Here is a 15269-nt window from a genome sequence, read left to right as displayed (position 1 = left end):
CCACGCGGCAGCTCCCGTCCCCAGCAGCGCGAGGAGGTGGAGGGACGGAGGGTGCCTGCGGGTGATGGGGGGGAGGGGTGCAGGGCCCATGGACGGGCAGAGCCGTTCCCCGGGCACCTCGCGCTGCCCTGGCGCTGGGCGCCCAGACCCGCTCGCTGGAGACCCCGCGCTGGCCTAGGGCCTGGGTGGCTGGGACAGAGGCTTGCGGGGAGGACGGGATGAAGTGACCCAGCAGAGGAAGAGGCGCTGTGAAGGCTGAAATCGAGGATGGAGTAGAGTGTCTTGTAAAGCCCCTCGCTCTCCTGCCCACTGACCCCGGGGCACAGAGGGCCGGGAATGCGGTGGACAGCAGATGCTATCTTGAAGGTAGTAGTAGGGTTGTTAACTTTGCCGGCTTTCAAAGCGGGCTGGGCTGGGAATGCCTGAGGGTTGTGCCCTAGCAGGCGTGCTGCTAAGGCGTGCGCGTGCTTCCCTGGCTGCTGCAGGAATGACAGAGCCCGTGGAGTCACCTCGCCCTTTGGGGGACCATGCTTTAGTCTATATTGGAGGGTGGTGTCAAGAAAAGGCACCCGAGAAAACAACTTTGGTGCTAGCGCTCCCACGTGGGAAACGCCACCTAGCGCTGGGTGTTAGCCCATAAGCTCACATTGATTACTTCGTGTTTTCTCTTTCCCTTCAAAAGTTGGCAGTGGAAATCCAGGGTGGAAAAAACCCTGTTCTTTTCCATTTCCCTTCCATGCTAACTCCTCTGAGTGGAGATATTTTTTAATTAGTTGATGAATTCAGATAATGTCATTGATCAGTTAACCTCTGTACCCAGCAGAAAGCGCCTTGCTGTAACAAGGGTAGGAAATCTAAGGCCCGGGTCCAGACTGGCTTGCCTGGTCCAGCTCCCCAGGCTCAGGTCTCCTCCCCCAGCATTGGGGAGCCTGTGCTAGCACTCCAGCCCCTTCCCCCTTCATCTCCCCCCCCCCCCTCAGCCTCTCCGTGGGGCTGGAGCACACAAAATCTACTAGTCTGGGCATCGCTAGGCTCTGGTGTGTGCAGGGAATGTGGGGAGCATTGCTCTAATGGAAAGCCATGTCAGTGAGATTTTTTTTTTTTGCTTCTCACTTGTGTGATGTCCCTGACTCATTTTTTTTGGGAGGGTCAGTGGCCCAAAAAAGGTTCCCCATTCTTCAGTGTAAGCAATATGGGGTGGGATTGTCTTTATTCTGTGCATTGTTCATTTCTGAGTGCATTCGTCGCACCAACCAAAATAATACACCTGCTACATGTAACTTTTGTTTCCCTGCGATTATAATGTTATGATGTAGCAGCCTAGCTTGAAGGGAATCCGCAAAGAGCACCTTGTAAGCTGATTGGTCCCTTCCTGTTCCATAAAATGAGAATTTGAGGTCACACAACAGAGCTAAGAGCAGGAAAACTTAAGACAAAATAGAATACAGATTGATATATTTTGTGCGGTGAATTCTAACTTCAAAAGGAATAGATAGAGCAAATGCTGAACAGCCCTATCAGCACCATCATAGGCTAGCTTTGCATTTCTAGAGATCTGGTTTAAAGCATGCTATACATGACAAATGAAATGAGTTTTATGGAGTATTCTACACAGCACTCTGATGGCATAGAAATTTGACTGCAATCACCTAATTGCAGATAAGGATTGAAATTCATTGCTAATACTATGGAGGAGGGGGTATACTCTTTATCAGGCAGGCATAACTCCCCTTGGTGCCCAGACCCAGTGTCAGGGATGCCTGGATGCTACTTTCAGCTCTGACATTAAAATCAGTTCCTCTGTAGCATGTCTTTCCTTTTGGTAATATAAAGTGCGGATTTACAACAGGAACAGTTTTGCTCTAAAACCTACCCTATAGGGCTGTTGCTAAATTGCATTAATATATTAAGTACCTTGGTTATGAAAAACTGTTTGAATTGCACCTAAAACTATGGGGTTAAAACATAAATGTCACTGCAGGGTTGAAACTGTCCATGAAGGAGTTCTGCACTACTTCTTACTGTACCGAGTTTTGTTCCAGGCAATGCCATCTATGTCTTGCTTACCCATCTGTAAAATTCAACAAAAATATGATTTTTAACTTTCTCTCTCAGAAGATGTTTCAGTGACTTATTTAGGAAGGGTTTGTGGGTGCAACTTATCTTCTTTGGAACAGCTGAATCTTTTTGAATGGTGTGGTGATTACTGACTGGGGGAACTATAGGGCCATATTTTCAAAAGTGTTTCAGAATGGTGCCTGAAGCTTTGCAAATGCAAATTTGAGCACACATTTTCTTATCTGTGATTTTGTACTTTCTGAATCTATTGTGTTTGCATGAAAATTGTAATTTGTATTCACAAGTAAGGTAACACTCAAATGCTGTTTGCAACACAGATGCTTTTGGTACCTACAAAACCTTAAAGTGTGAAAAATTCATGTCTAAAAATAGGCACTTGCAGAATTATGAGTGCAATTCTAATGGTCACCTTGGAAAGTCTGACCAGTAAAGTTATTTATACATTCAGTAGTAACTTAGCGAAAAAAATTCAGTATAAGTGGACATTTACAGGAGCAGTTAAGAGTAGGGACAAAACATAACTATGAAATATTCCATGATAAATTCATGCTGCTATTTCAGGGATGAGCTCTATCATTTCCTAACAGGTTTTTTTTTAATGAAATGCCTTACCAAATTGTTTAGGGGTTTGATTATGGGCTTAAATCCATTCACTTTCACCATAGTGCCCACGTGTAAATATCCATAGACTGGAAGGTCATTACTAGGATACTTTCCCAGTTTGTAATATCCATTGTTTGATTTTTACATAAATGTTCAGATTATATTAATGCCTGTTGTTTTCTTTGGGAATGAATGATGTTTGCATTAAGATTAAAGTGTATATATTTTAAAAATGAAGAGCTCTATAACCATATGCTGTAAAGATCCACATTTTCAGGGCAAAATATAGTTTATATAAAGAGGTTTCTTTGGTGCATTTGCCAAGTGGGAGGGTTATGTTTTTCACCAACCCAATTCCAGGGAGTTAATTGCCTTTTAAATCTCTCCTCCTTTTCCAGTCTGCATCCGAGGCTTGTGTGAAACTTGACTATTGTCCTTTCCTTTAGGAAACCTGCAAAAGGATGCAGCACTGCCCCTAAAACAGCACTTGAACTGAAGCCCATCAGTCGTGCCTCCCATTCAAATCCTTCCCAGGTCACTGAGTTGAGAATAATGATGCCTTTGGGACACTTAGCCAAAGGTGCCAGCCTGGAGAACCTTCTTGAAACCTGCCTTCAGTCTTTTGGTGAGTGTCCTGATGTGAAACTCTTTTTTTTTTCATCTGTGTAAATGTTTTCACATATTTTTACAGTGGCAGTTTAGGTAATCTGAGACATCTAAAGATAGTCAAGTATTTGAGATTTAATATATGCATGGAGCTATACATTTATGTCCTATGCTAAGAATTTAGAATGATTTACACTTTTTTGGGGGGGAAGACTTCCTGATCAGTATAATAAAGTTGCCAGGCATTTTGAAATTAAGAGATTTTCATTTCATTTTTTGTTACTCCATGGCATAATGGAAAAATTCTTTGCACTTGGATGGCTGTGTAACAAGAAAACATTGCAAAATGGAGAGTGCAGTATTCACAAACTGTGTTTTTTTAAAAGTGTTTATATCATCAGAACAGAAATTAGAAATTCCTTCTTTACTGCACCTGTGGACTAGGTACAGTAAAGAAGGAATGCATGCTTGTTATTTAATCAGACGAGATACTTTAAAAATCGGCTCTTACAGAGAAAAGATTCAAGTGAAAAGCCCAATCATGTACTTTTTATCTTATGAATTATTCATGACTTTTTTACTTTCACCAACATAATATCTACTTTGAAGAGCACCATTTGAAATGTATGCCGTATGCAAGACACATATGAAAAAGGTGCTTTCTAGTTTCATTAGCAAATGTTATTTTTGATATTTTATGGAATCAGATGGAGGGCTTCTAAGCCTTTACACAGAATAAAGATTGAAAATACTTAAAGATTTCTAATAATCTGTTTTTTTAAATGATGTATTTCTTCGACCAATGCCATTTTCTTTTATTGCTGCCAAAATTGCAGCTTTCCATGCTATATGCTGGATATTTCAGTCCTAACAGAAGCTTGTGCATTCCCATTTATGTGTAGAATTCACCTTTTTATAGCTGTAAACACACATAAAGACCCTGGATTTTTCAAATGCAGGTTAAACTGAGTATGGCAGTAATTTTTTCTAAATGTCCAAAAAGCTATTTGTTGTCAATTGCAATAAATAAATAAATAAATAAATAAATAAAATAAAAATTTAAAAAATAGGGCAGTAGAAGTTGTATTTGTACATATGCGTAGGGTGAGTTTCAGTTTCATGGTTTTCTTTTCAGAGAAGGATTTATAGGAACTAAATAATACTTACTATTGATATGGTACGTTACCTCTTCAAAGCACTCTACAATGATTAATCCTTGCAATACTCCAGTGAGGAAAGCATGTATTGTTACTTAGTGATTACAAAGAACTTGCAAGGGAAGACATATCTGCAGAAGAATAGAACTCACAATGCTTTTTTTCCTCCATCCAGTTTTAATCTACAACCTGAATTTTACTATTTAAGAAAAGCTGTTATATCACTAATAAGCCTTCACTCTTGCAAAAAAACAAAAACAACATACACACAACCCCCCCCAACCAAACTAATGTGTATATCTCCTTGAACAAACTGTGCCAAAGCAAGCACTAAAGTAAGCCTAAATTTAAATCTGAGCTCATTAATCAAGCTTATTTCAATTTGTACCTGTATTTTTATAAAAGAAAAGGATTCTACTTGTTTATATTAAGCTAGCAAAATGGTTGCAATGACTTATTTCAAATGTTTGTGAAATATTGATTCCACTGACTTCAATGGGGTGTTTCTCATGGATTTCAGTGGGCCGGTATTTCATCCAGTATTCCTATTTGTTTTAGTCAATGTGCGTATTTTGTGTTATAAAATTATATTTTAATTCTTCTAAATGAATGATAATGTGTATAATAATGTGTATATTTTATATAAGGGCTTGCTTGAGAGACCTGTGTTGTCCTGTTGAAATCCACACATTTTTGTATAAGCCAAAGGCACTTCTGTCTCTTCCTTTTACTGAGTTTATACAAATAGTAGCCTTTCCATATGTTTTGTTTTCCTTGACGTATATATTTTTAAAATATCTTGGGACTTTGCAATATTTAGATAAGGCATGACATGAGGCTGGCACAACAATATAACAAAGACACTGCTTACAGAGGGTTCTTTTGGGGGTTAAATACAAACATCTTGCAAATAGCCTTTGCTGGAGTCCATTTCAGGAAAGGGAATGGGGAGACAAAATTCTCTCTCGGGTTTAAAAAAAGGTGCTGAATTAGTACAAGTCAGTCACTAAGTGAGTCCCCTCTATGCCTGAAATTTTAGTGCATATGATGGACAGTCGCAAGACTAGTCCAGATGGAATATGTCTTTCTTCTGCATGTTTGAAAATCACTCTAGAAAACACTCTGATTTGTAAGGTTTTATATATAACCACCTGAATAAATCTAATGCTAGAAATTGTGCATTGTTTTACTTTAATGCTAGAGCTGCATTTTATTAAATTAATATTTGAAACACAGTAGGAAAGCTAATGCTTAGCATTACTTGGAGAAAGTTCTCTGCTATGAAAACTAAATATATAATACCTTCAAAGGAAGGCACACCACATAATTTAAAATACATACTATATTGTATGTTATGCCATGCCATTAATATTTGCAGTAGCATGTAGAGATCCCAATCAGGGATCACATCCCCATTGTGTTGAGTACTGCACCCGGACAAACTCTTTGAAAACTGATACATGTAATGGGCAATAAAAGATGGGAGTGCTAATAGAGTGTACGTGGGAGCTGACAGCCCTACGCCATATCAGAGATGATAATTAGCTCAGGGCTAAGTCAAGTAGTTTTAAAAATGAAGACAAGTAGTTGGCACTTCTTTTGTGTTATGCAAATGAAATGGGGAAATCAGTAAAGGGATACAGTGTTTGAGGAAGGTGGACTTTTTGCAGCAGTGTGGTGAATACATGTAAGGAGAGGTAGGGGGAAGATGACCTTTGCCAAGAACTGAAAGGAGCAAGTCGGAGTGACAAGGTGTGATATAAAGAGGGTCTGAATCAAGTTTTTAGTGGAAGGGCCAGATCATGGAGATTTGCTTTTTTTCTCTTCATGCAAAATTTTAGGCAGAGAGGGGGCTGAGTCAAAGATAATGGGCCTGAATGTTAGGAAGGATTGTAGTGTTGTATGTATTGACGATGAAAGTGGGGAGGGCTTTAGGGGAAAGATGAACTCAGTTTTGGCTACGTTGAGCATAAAGCGATAGTTGAACATCTACAAGTTTTTAGAAAAGACAGATTTGAATTTTAGTTTGGAAGGAGGGGGTTTGAAGAGGAAAAGTACATCTGAAGCTATGTCTACACTTCAATGTAAGCCCAAAGTTAGTAGAACTCAAAGGTAATAAATCCAGGGTCTGCTAACATGGCTTGAGCATCTATGCTTCTTTGTAGCAGATTAGGAATGACTGAACCCAGCATCTACAGTGCCATTATATGGGCATCAGTCCATCCACCCATATTCCAGATGTCTTAAAGGCTTTCAAAAATGTAGCCACATTAGCTTTTTGTTCAGATGCAGCATGAGGAAAAATGTGAGTTTCCAGAGGAGAAAAACACAGCCCATGGCATTATAGAATACTTTTGCTGGGCTCCCTGACCATGAGTGCAGTGAGGCTATGTCTACATTGTAAATCAGTGGGGCTTTATCCTTGTGTCCTAGTTTGACTCAGGCTTGGACATGCCATATTTGTGTGGTCCCAACACCTCGGATCTGAGCCCTCGGATACCATGATTTTGTGTAATGGAGGGTGGTTAGGCTTGAATCTGAGTTTGAACCCTGGGTTTACACTGAATAGTAGACATATCCTGGGCATGTCTAAACTACATCCCTCTTTCTAAAGAGGGATGTAAATTAGACAGGTTGAAATTGCAAATGAAGCTGGGATTTGAATTTCCCACGCTTCATTTGCATAATGGCGGCCGCACATTCTTTTGAAAACAGGTATTTTGAAAGTGAAACTGCTGTCTGGACTTGGTTCTTTCAGAAAAAAAACCTTTTTTCGAAGCATTCTGTAGTCCTCCAAAAATGAGGTTTACAGGATCTTTCAAAAAAGAGCCTCAGAAGAGGCTATGCAGACATTGATGAGACCTGTTTCTGTGGAATAAAAGGATGGAAGCTGGGTTGGAGAGCCCAAGTCACAGCACCTGTACTAGTATTTTCAGTACACAACTAACATCGTGGTAGTGTGAGTCTACCTTGGCTGGGACGCTCGCTTTCAGCTACAGAATAGACATAGATTTAGCGTGTGGTAGTTAGTGCTGCTGTAGATTTATTTTCTGGCTTGCTATGCACTACAGCACTACATCTCAGAGCAGACAAGTATCAGGAAAGAGAGAGCCAGAACCAAAGCAAAAATGTGAGGGAAGGCATGAGACTGCACAGAGGGAGGTCAGCTGGGATGAGTTGTCACTGGGGCAAGTGCAAGGATTAGTGAACGAAGTGCATGAGAGAAATCACAGTTTCAGTGATGGGGAGAGGGTGGTGAAGGGAGTAGAGAAGGGAAGGTGCCCTTTGATAATGCCAGTTTTCTTTTTGAAGAATGTAGCAAGATCCTGAGCAGAGGAGGAGGAGGGTTGGAGTAAGTTGCAGGGGGCAAAATGGACTGAGGCTGCGAGTTTGGGAATAATGAAAGTGCCAAAGTAATACTGTCTGGGTAAAGATGCAACACTTTAGGAGAGAGTGAATTTGGTTGCTTTTCATTAGAAGTGTATTTCAAAAGCACAGATAACAGAGTGTTTCACCAGCAATGACAATGGGTCTGAAAGCTCCTGTTGAATCCAATGTTTTCATATCATGTCCATTAAATTTTCAAGTCAAAAGAAACATTTTCCATTTGATACCCTGCAAACTCAGCCTTGGGCTCTGCAACTCAAACTGGGTTCTGCCTCTTACCTCTCTGCCAGTAATAAAGATTCTTGAAATCTTAATTTTGTTGATGCTTGAAGCAGAATAAAAGCTGTTCTTCCTCAGCTGTATTGGTTCTGTGGTGCTGGTAGTAGTATATGTGTCTGATATAACTTGTCCTAACTTGAGTAGGACACTTCCATTTTCAGTTGCTTCTCTGACAGAAATCTTTGCTTGTGAATGAGGCAGGCAGCAAGCTGTGACACAGGGCACGTCTAGACTACAGGGTTTTGTCGACAGCAGTTTTGTCGACAAAGCTTCTGTCGACAAAGAGCGTCTACACTACATTCAGTTCTGTTGACAAAGCAAGCTGCTTTGTCGACATGGCAGTGTAGCCGCAAGGACGGTTTACATGCAATAACGCTTTCTGTCGACAGAAGGCGTTATGCCTCGTGAAATGAGGTTTACCAGCGTCGACAAAACTGCTGAGTTCTGTCGACGTTATGTCAACAGAACTCAGCGGTAGTGTAGACGCAGGTTTAGTTTTGTCGACAAAAGTCCACTTTTGTCGACAAAACCCTGTAGTCGAGACACACCCACAGAAAGGGCTAAATGCATTTCACAGATGATCTAATTTTAAATTAATGAAGCTCAATGTTGATATTTTAAGTCCAGAAAGTGTGATATTTCTTCTCACAGAATAGACTGGCTGGCCAACAGCTTGAAAGAATGTGATGGTCACTGGGTGATCATGTCTATCCGCTCTACCTACTCTGAGTACGGAAATGTGAATTGTTCACGACACTGTTTACACTAGCTTCTTCTGTAATTATAAGCACAGAATTGAGGGATTTTAGATCCATTATGTAGAAATCTGTGGTAGCTGGTGTTTTTTACGTGTGTGTGTGTGTATAAGTAAAATATTTTATAAGAACCCTGATCCTTTCCTGTATTTGTGATGTTGTATCTCTCCCAGATAAGTCTACCTTTTGGGTTTATCGTGTTTAAGGTTTGAGATGTCATAAGAAAACTGCAGCTAATGTGTTCCAGAACTAGTGCAGGCTTTAACAACTGCTAAGCTCATTCATTTGAAGCCTAGGGTTGGTTTAGAGTAAGCTGAAATATTTTAAGTGTTACCAAAAATGTTAGAAGCATGTTTTAAAATTCTAGTGTAAACAGGGCAAGTTCTATTTTAACTTGCATTAGGTAGTATAATTGACCATTACTTTAAAAATGTATTAGTTATAATGTCTAAAAACCCACCCTTTCTCCTAAATCAACCCGCCCTGGGGGAAGGTGAGGTTGGTGGAAAGTGGAGGCTTCCACTCACCCTTTTGTTAAGGGGAAATCCTGGCCCCACTGAGGTCAGTGGAAGCTCTTTTCTGTGGCTAGGATTCACCATTACTGTCTACTTGCTTAGAGTGCTATAACATGAACAGACACCTTTTACTTATGTGACAAACCCTGCGTTGTGCTTTAAAAAGCAGTTCAGGCTTCCTCTAGTGAAGCTGCAGGGACCTTAAGTCTTTGAAATAAATAGTATATGCATCATTCTGTCATAGCAGTTTTTCAGTATGATTCTTTACTTCTGCCCTATGAACATGGTTGGTTAGTTAGTTTGTTTTTTTAGTGTTAATGAGACAATGCTTTTCTGTTCCTGTATTGCATCTCTTCTTGACATCCTGGGCACCCTTCAAGTCTCACTACAGACCTGTACATTCAAAACTGCAAAGAAGAAAGCTTATTAGAAAAAGGATGCTTGAAACAGCTTCCTTAAATGCATGTCAATTCATATCCTTAAGGCTGTTTCTTTTACTAAAGCTTTAAATAAAAGAAAAAATTATGGAAAGACTATTAAAATACATTAACTTACTGGAATGGAAGGACCTATAGATCTCTTTCTACACTTCAGTCATCTTCTGATGGACAAAATGGTGCCTGTTAGAATGACTCATAATGTCCATACAGGCACAATACACTTCCTTGCATAATGCATTGCTTCCCTTAGTAGATGTACCATTCTGCAATGACATACAACTATGTGGTACGGTCCTGCGCTTGGAAAACGAACTGTGAAAAACTACACTGGAAATAATTGTTCAAATATATGCAGTACTCCTATAATCAAATATTTCATTTTAACCACAAAAACCAAGATTCTGACCACATAGCTAGATTGTGCTATGCAAGATATCTAGAAGTGGTAACCCCAGCACTGCAACCAAATTTTAATTTGGATAATTCCATTTTGCCTACAACTTCTGCCTGCAATTTCAAATGATTATCCTTCACTTCCTGATGATAACGGCTATAATATTGCTTGATTAGTGCTAAAGAGCACTTCAGTCACTGCAAAAGTTATATATTTATAAGCACACATTGTAGAGTCAGAGTAATATATTTTGTGAAGCACTTTGAGGCCTATGTAAACGAAAGTACTCTATAGATACTTATAATATAGTGATACAAATCTGGGGATGGTGCTGGCAGTTGGAATGTACTTCCCTTTCTACCATGCCCTGAAATTACCAGTAAGTGTTTTGCAAAATAAGTTAAATACATTTAAACTTGTCTGCACCTGCTTTATAGATTAGAATGCTTCCATAGCACTTACTTTTCTATTGTTTTGAAGAGGATTGATAATTTATAGCACCTCCAAGAAGGTAAATCTTGCTCTGGTTTTACAGACTGGCAAACAGACGTGTTAAAGGTGAATTAAGAGAAAAAAATAGGTATGTCTCTTTTCTCTGAAAGATTTGTTCAGTATTTGTCCTCCTTTATCTTCCACCCTTTTTAGTGTTTAAGAAAACAAGTAATCCTACATTTACTCAATGCTTCATTCGCTCCAGGCTAGTGCTTTTGTTAGTTGAGCCAAACAATATAACAATGTTTATTTGGACTACTTACAAACTGTTTTTATTTGATTTTGTTAATATGTGGTTAGTTTCAATGATTAAATGACTTTTTGGAGAAAGCAACTGCTTTAAAGATTTGGCAACTGCATCCCCTCAGTTATAATGGAAACACTAGCAGTATGCATTGTCTGAAATTCCCAATAAACCTTCCAGCAGAACCAGGAAAGACCAAAATTCACATTCCTGATATTTCTAAGATAAAAAGACAAGCCGTGAAAATAATTTACAGGTTTCAGGCCTACTTTATACATCAGTAAAGACAAAAGGGCGTAAACCCAAGTTTTTAAAAAACATATGTTGTTAGTCCTTGGCAGGGACCAGTGCAGGAATGTAAAAGTTACCGTTGGGGGGGGGGGGGGGGAGAACAGTGAGGGATGCAGAATTCTGCTCTCCCCTCTCCCCCCCCCCCAAAAAAAAAACCCTCCTCCAGCCCCCAGGCCAGCAAGGAACACAAAATCCTCAAACCCTGGAGCTGCTGCAGGGAGAGGGAGAGTGAGAGCGCTCCTCTCCCAAAGGGCAGTGGTGGGGAGAAGGAACTCCTCCAGCCTCAGGGAAGAGGAGTTTTCTTATTCCCTCTGCCATAGCCCCAGGGCTGGAGGAATTTGTTTTCTGCTGCAGCCCTGAACAGGAGGAGCTCTGCACTTCTCACAGGCCCTAGGGCTGGAGGAATTGTGTCCCCCACCAATTTGTTGGGCGCACATGCCTCTGCTTACTACCTTACTTACCTATCCTCCGTGAATTTATCTACATCTTTTTTTGAACTCTGTTATAGTCTTGGCCTTTACAACATACTCCGACAAGGAGTACCAAAGGTTGACTGGGAATTGTGTGGAGTAGTACTTTCTTTTGATGATTTAAACCTGATGTCTAGTAATTTAATTGGGTGATCCCTAGTCCTTGTGTTGTGAGGAATAAATTAAACTTCCTTATTTACTTTCTGCACACCAGTCATGTTTAATAGCCCTCAAACATATCCCCCCACCTTAGTCTTCCTCTTTTCTAAGCTGAAAAGTTCCAGTAAATCTCTCCTAACATGGGATCTGTTCCATACCCTAAATCAGTGGTCTCCAACCGTTTTACACCCAAGATCACTTTTTAAATGACAGACCAAGCCAAGATCTACCACCCTGCCCCTTCCTTGAAGCCCCGCCCTCTCTATTCTCCTCCTCTCTATCACTTGCTATCCCCAATCCTTATACTGCTGCTTATATTTTTATTATTATTATTCTGTAGGAAGAGGTTTTTCCAACATTTGGCTTGTCTACACTGGACCAAATGTCAGAAAAAAAACCCTTCTTTTGGAAGCCACCTTATTCCTTGTGGAAAGAGGAATATAGGGGTGACCAAAAGAGCCTGTTTGCTCTTCCACTAAAAAAGCAGAAGAACAAACGCAACCCTGGATGCACAAGAGTTTTTCTGGGATATCTCCAGAATCCTGAAAAACTCCTGCAGTCTAGCTGGACCCTTGCTGTGTTGAGACAGGATGTGTAGGCTCTGGGGTGGGAATGAGGGATTTGGGTGTGGGAAGGGGTGAGAGGTGCAAGCTCTGGGAGGAAATCTGGATGCAGGAGGAGGTGGAGAAGGGGACACTGGCTTGGGGAGGAGGTTCCAGGCTGGGCAGTGTTGGGATACTAAGCAAGCCACAGGCTTGCGGAAGTGAGGGTGCAGGAATTTGGGTTGGGGTATGTGAGGGGCTGAGGGCATGAGGTTCCAGTGTTTGATAGGCTCAGATCTAGGGTCTGGGGAAGGGGGAGTGAAGGAGTGGTTGTGGCCAGATGGGGGCTTGGCCCCAATTGGGGGTTTGTTGACCAGGCTTCATTTTTAAATAGAATACTATGTTAAACACAAAAAGTTTCTGCATTGTCTTTATTTATGAGAATGGCAGGGAACCTGCCTTGAGTCAGGGGTCACTGACCCATAGAAAAGTCATTTGGGAGCATGGAGGGAAGCCTCTGACCCGCGCTCCCTCCGGACTGACCGCAGGGCAGCCAGGCTGGAGCGAAGAAAAGCGGCTGACCGGCCAGCTGGCCATGGTGCTCAGCCAGGGTGCCACCAAGCACCACGTGGGCAGGCGCTGAGGGGAAGCTGCCCAATCAGCTGGAGCGCGGTTCAGCCTCCTCTGGGCTGAACGCCACAGCCAGCAGGCCAGGCAGCGTCTCCTCTGCACCAGCTCACGTGGAGCGTGGTGCACCCTGGCTGAGTGCCATGGCCAGCTGGCTGGGCAGCTGCTTCTCTTCCCTCCAGCCCAGCTTCCCTGCGCTCAGCCCAGGGAGGCTGTGTCTAGCTCCAGCTGTGAAAGCCACAGTCAGCTGGCTGGGGTGTTTCAGCCCTCCCGACCTCCCAGCTCCCACCATTCCTCGCAGCTACTCACCTGTGTTGTTGCTCAGTGCGTAGCTGCTCCTCAAATGAGGAAATCTAATGTAAATGTACTGCGCAGGTACGCAGTTCAGAGAGGGCTCAAGAGTTACTTTTAGAGCCCCTGAGATCTACCGGTAGCTCACGATCTACTGGTTGGTGACCACGGCCCTAAATCATTTTGTTGCCCTTTTTTGAACTTTTTCCAAGTCCAGTATATCTCTAAAATGGCATAATCACATCTGAATGCAGTATTCAAGATGTGGGCATATCATTGATTTATATAGAAGCAATATATCTTCTGCTTTATCTATCCCTTTCTTCATGTTTCCTAACATCTTGTTAGTTTTTTTTGGTGGCTGCTGCTGCACATTGAATGAATATTTTCAGAGAACTATCCACAGTGACTCCAAGATCTTTCTTGATCGGTAACAGCTAATTTAGACATCATAATTTTTATATGTATAGTTGAGATTGTTTTCCAGTGTGCATTATTTTGCATTTATCAGCATTCAATTTCATCTGCCATTTTGTTGCTCTGGCACCCAGTTTTGTGAGATTCCTTTGTAACTCTTCACAATCTGCTTTGGCCTTTGCTATCTTGAGTAGTTCTGTATCATTTGCAAATGTTGCCACCTCAGTATTTACCCCTTTTGTCACATTATTTATAATCATGTTGAACAGCATTGGTCCCAGTACAGACACATGGGGGACACTGCTATCTACCTCTCTCCAATCTGAAGACTGACCATTTATTCCTATCCTACCATGAGAGCTTAGTTTGCTTAAGAGCCTTTGGTGAGGGTCCTTATCTAAGGCTTCCTGAATATAGCATGTCCACAGGATCACCTAAATATAGCATATCCACAGGATCACCATGGTCCACATGCTTGTTGACCTTCTCAGTGAAATCTAGTAGACTGAGGCATGATTTCCCTTTACAAAAATTTGTTGACACTTCCCCTACAAATCATGTTCATCTGTGTGTCCGACAAGTCTGTTCTTAGTTTCAACCAGTTTGCTAGTTACTGAAGTGAGGCTTACTGATCTGTTATTGCTGCAGTCTTCTCTGGAGCCTTTTTTTAAACATTGGTATAACATTAGCTATCCTCAATCACCTGGAACAGAAGCTGATTTAAATGATAGGTTACACACCACAAGCCAGAAAGGAAGTCAGAGCTGCTCTTAGGATATCCTGGCCTCCCGTCCGGTTCTCAGACCAGTGGACCACACTTATTTCTCCCTAGATAGCCTGAGCGCCCTGGAGAAGGCAAGCCCCAACCCAGCCCCTTCTGTCTGTGGCCCTGCCCCTATAGCCAAGCCTGCGTACCCCAGCCTGATCCTTCCTGGCCATGTGGAGAGCCAGGGCTGCCATGTTGTGTGCCTGGCCCAGCCCTCCCTGGTAGCCAGGGGGAGCTTGTCTGCGCCCCATCGCTCCCCCGTGGCTGGGGGGAGCTGGGCTTCCGTGCCATGGCTCTAGCCTTCCCCATGATCCAGGTTGCTGAGCTGGACTGCCTTGTCATGGTTCCCCACCCCCCAGCAGCTGGACTGCTAAGCCAGGCTGCCACACTGTGGCCCCAGCCTTAGGGGATAGGGTGTGTAAGCAATATTGGGAAGACTATGCCTTTCCTTGCCTATACTACCATCCACCCCGATAGACAGCAGTATGTGGAGTTTAACAAATTCTTCACCTTTTAGAAAAATAAAGTGTACTATAAATCTAGAGAGATATAGGAATTACCATAACCTTGCCAAGAAACTCATGTGGGCAACTTTCCAGATTTGTGTGGTACCCTAATGATTTCAGTGCATCTTCTTGTGACTAGGGGAGTCTGCTTATAAAGTTCTCTTTATCAGGGCATTCAACCCAAATCATCAAGACCTGGTTAGAGTTCCCTGTGTTTAGCTGTTTCAAAAAGCTTCCTTTTTGATATTC

General features: G+C 41.9%; 1 protein-coding gene and 1 long non-coding RNA gene across 4 annotated transcripts in view; one reads left to right on the top strand and one right to left on the bottom strand.

The window, feature by feature from the left end:
* The window catches only part of RASGRP1 (RAS guanyl releasing protein 1), an 85978-nt gene that overhangs the window by 190 nt on the left and 70519 nt on the right, over positions 1–15269 (top strand). For all 3 annotated transcript variants that reach the window (XR_012903418.1, XM_075927038.1, XM_075927039.1), the window contains exon 2: positions 3129–3307. Coding sequence is in view for 2 of the 3 variants with exons in the window: in XM_075927038.1 (XP_075783153.1) it covers positions 3235–3307 (73 nt within the window). In the remaining variant the exon portion in view is untranslated. The remainder of the gene's footprint in view (positions 1–3128; positions 3308–15269) is intronic.
* Positions 1–15269, bottom strand: part of LOC112547395 (uncharacterized) — a 151143-nt gene that overhangs the window by 72108 nt on the left and 63766 nt on the right. The window lies entirely within an intron of this gene.

This window comes from Pelodiscus sinensis, chromosome 4 (assembly GCF_049634645.1).
Source record: "Pelodiscus sinensis isolate JC-2024 chromosome 4, ASM4963464v1, whole genome shotgun sequence".
Lineage (NCBI taxonomy): Eukaryota > Metazoa > Chordata > Testudines > Trionychidae > Pelodiscus > Pelodiscus sinensis.
This window is presented reverse-complemented; position numbering and strand designations above follow the sequence as displayed.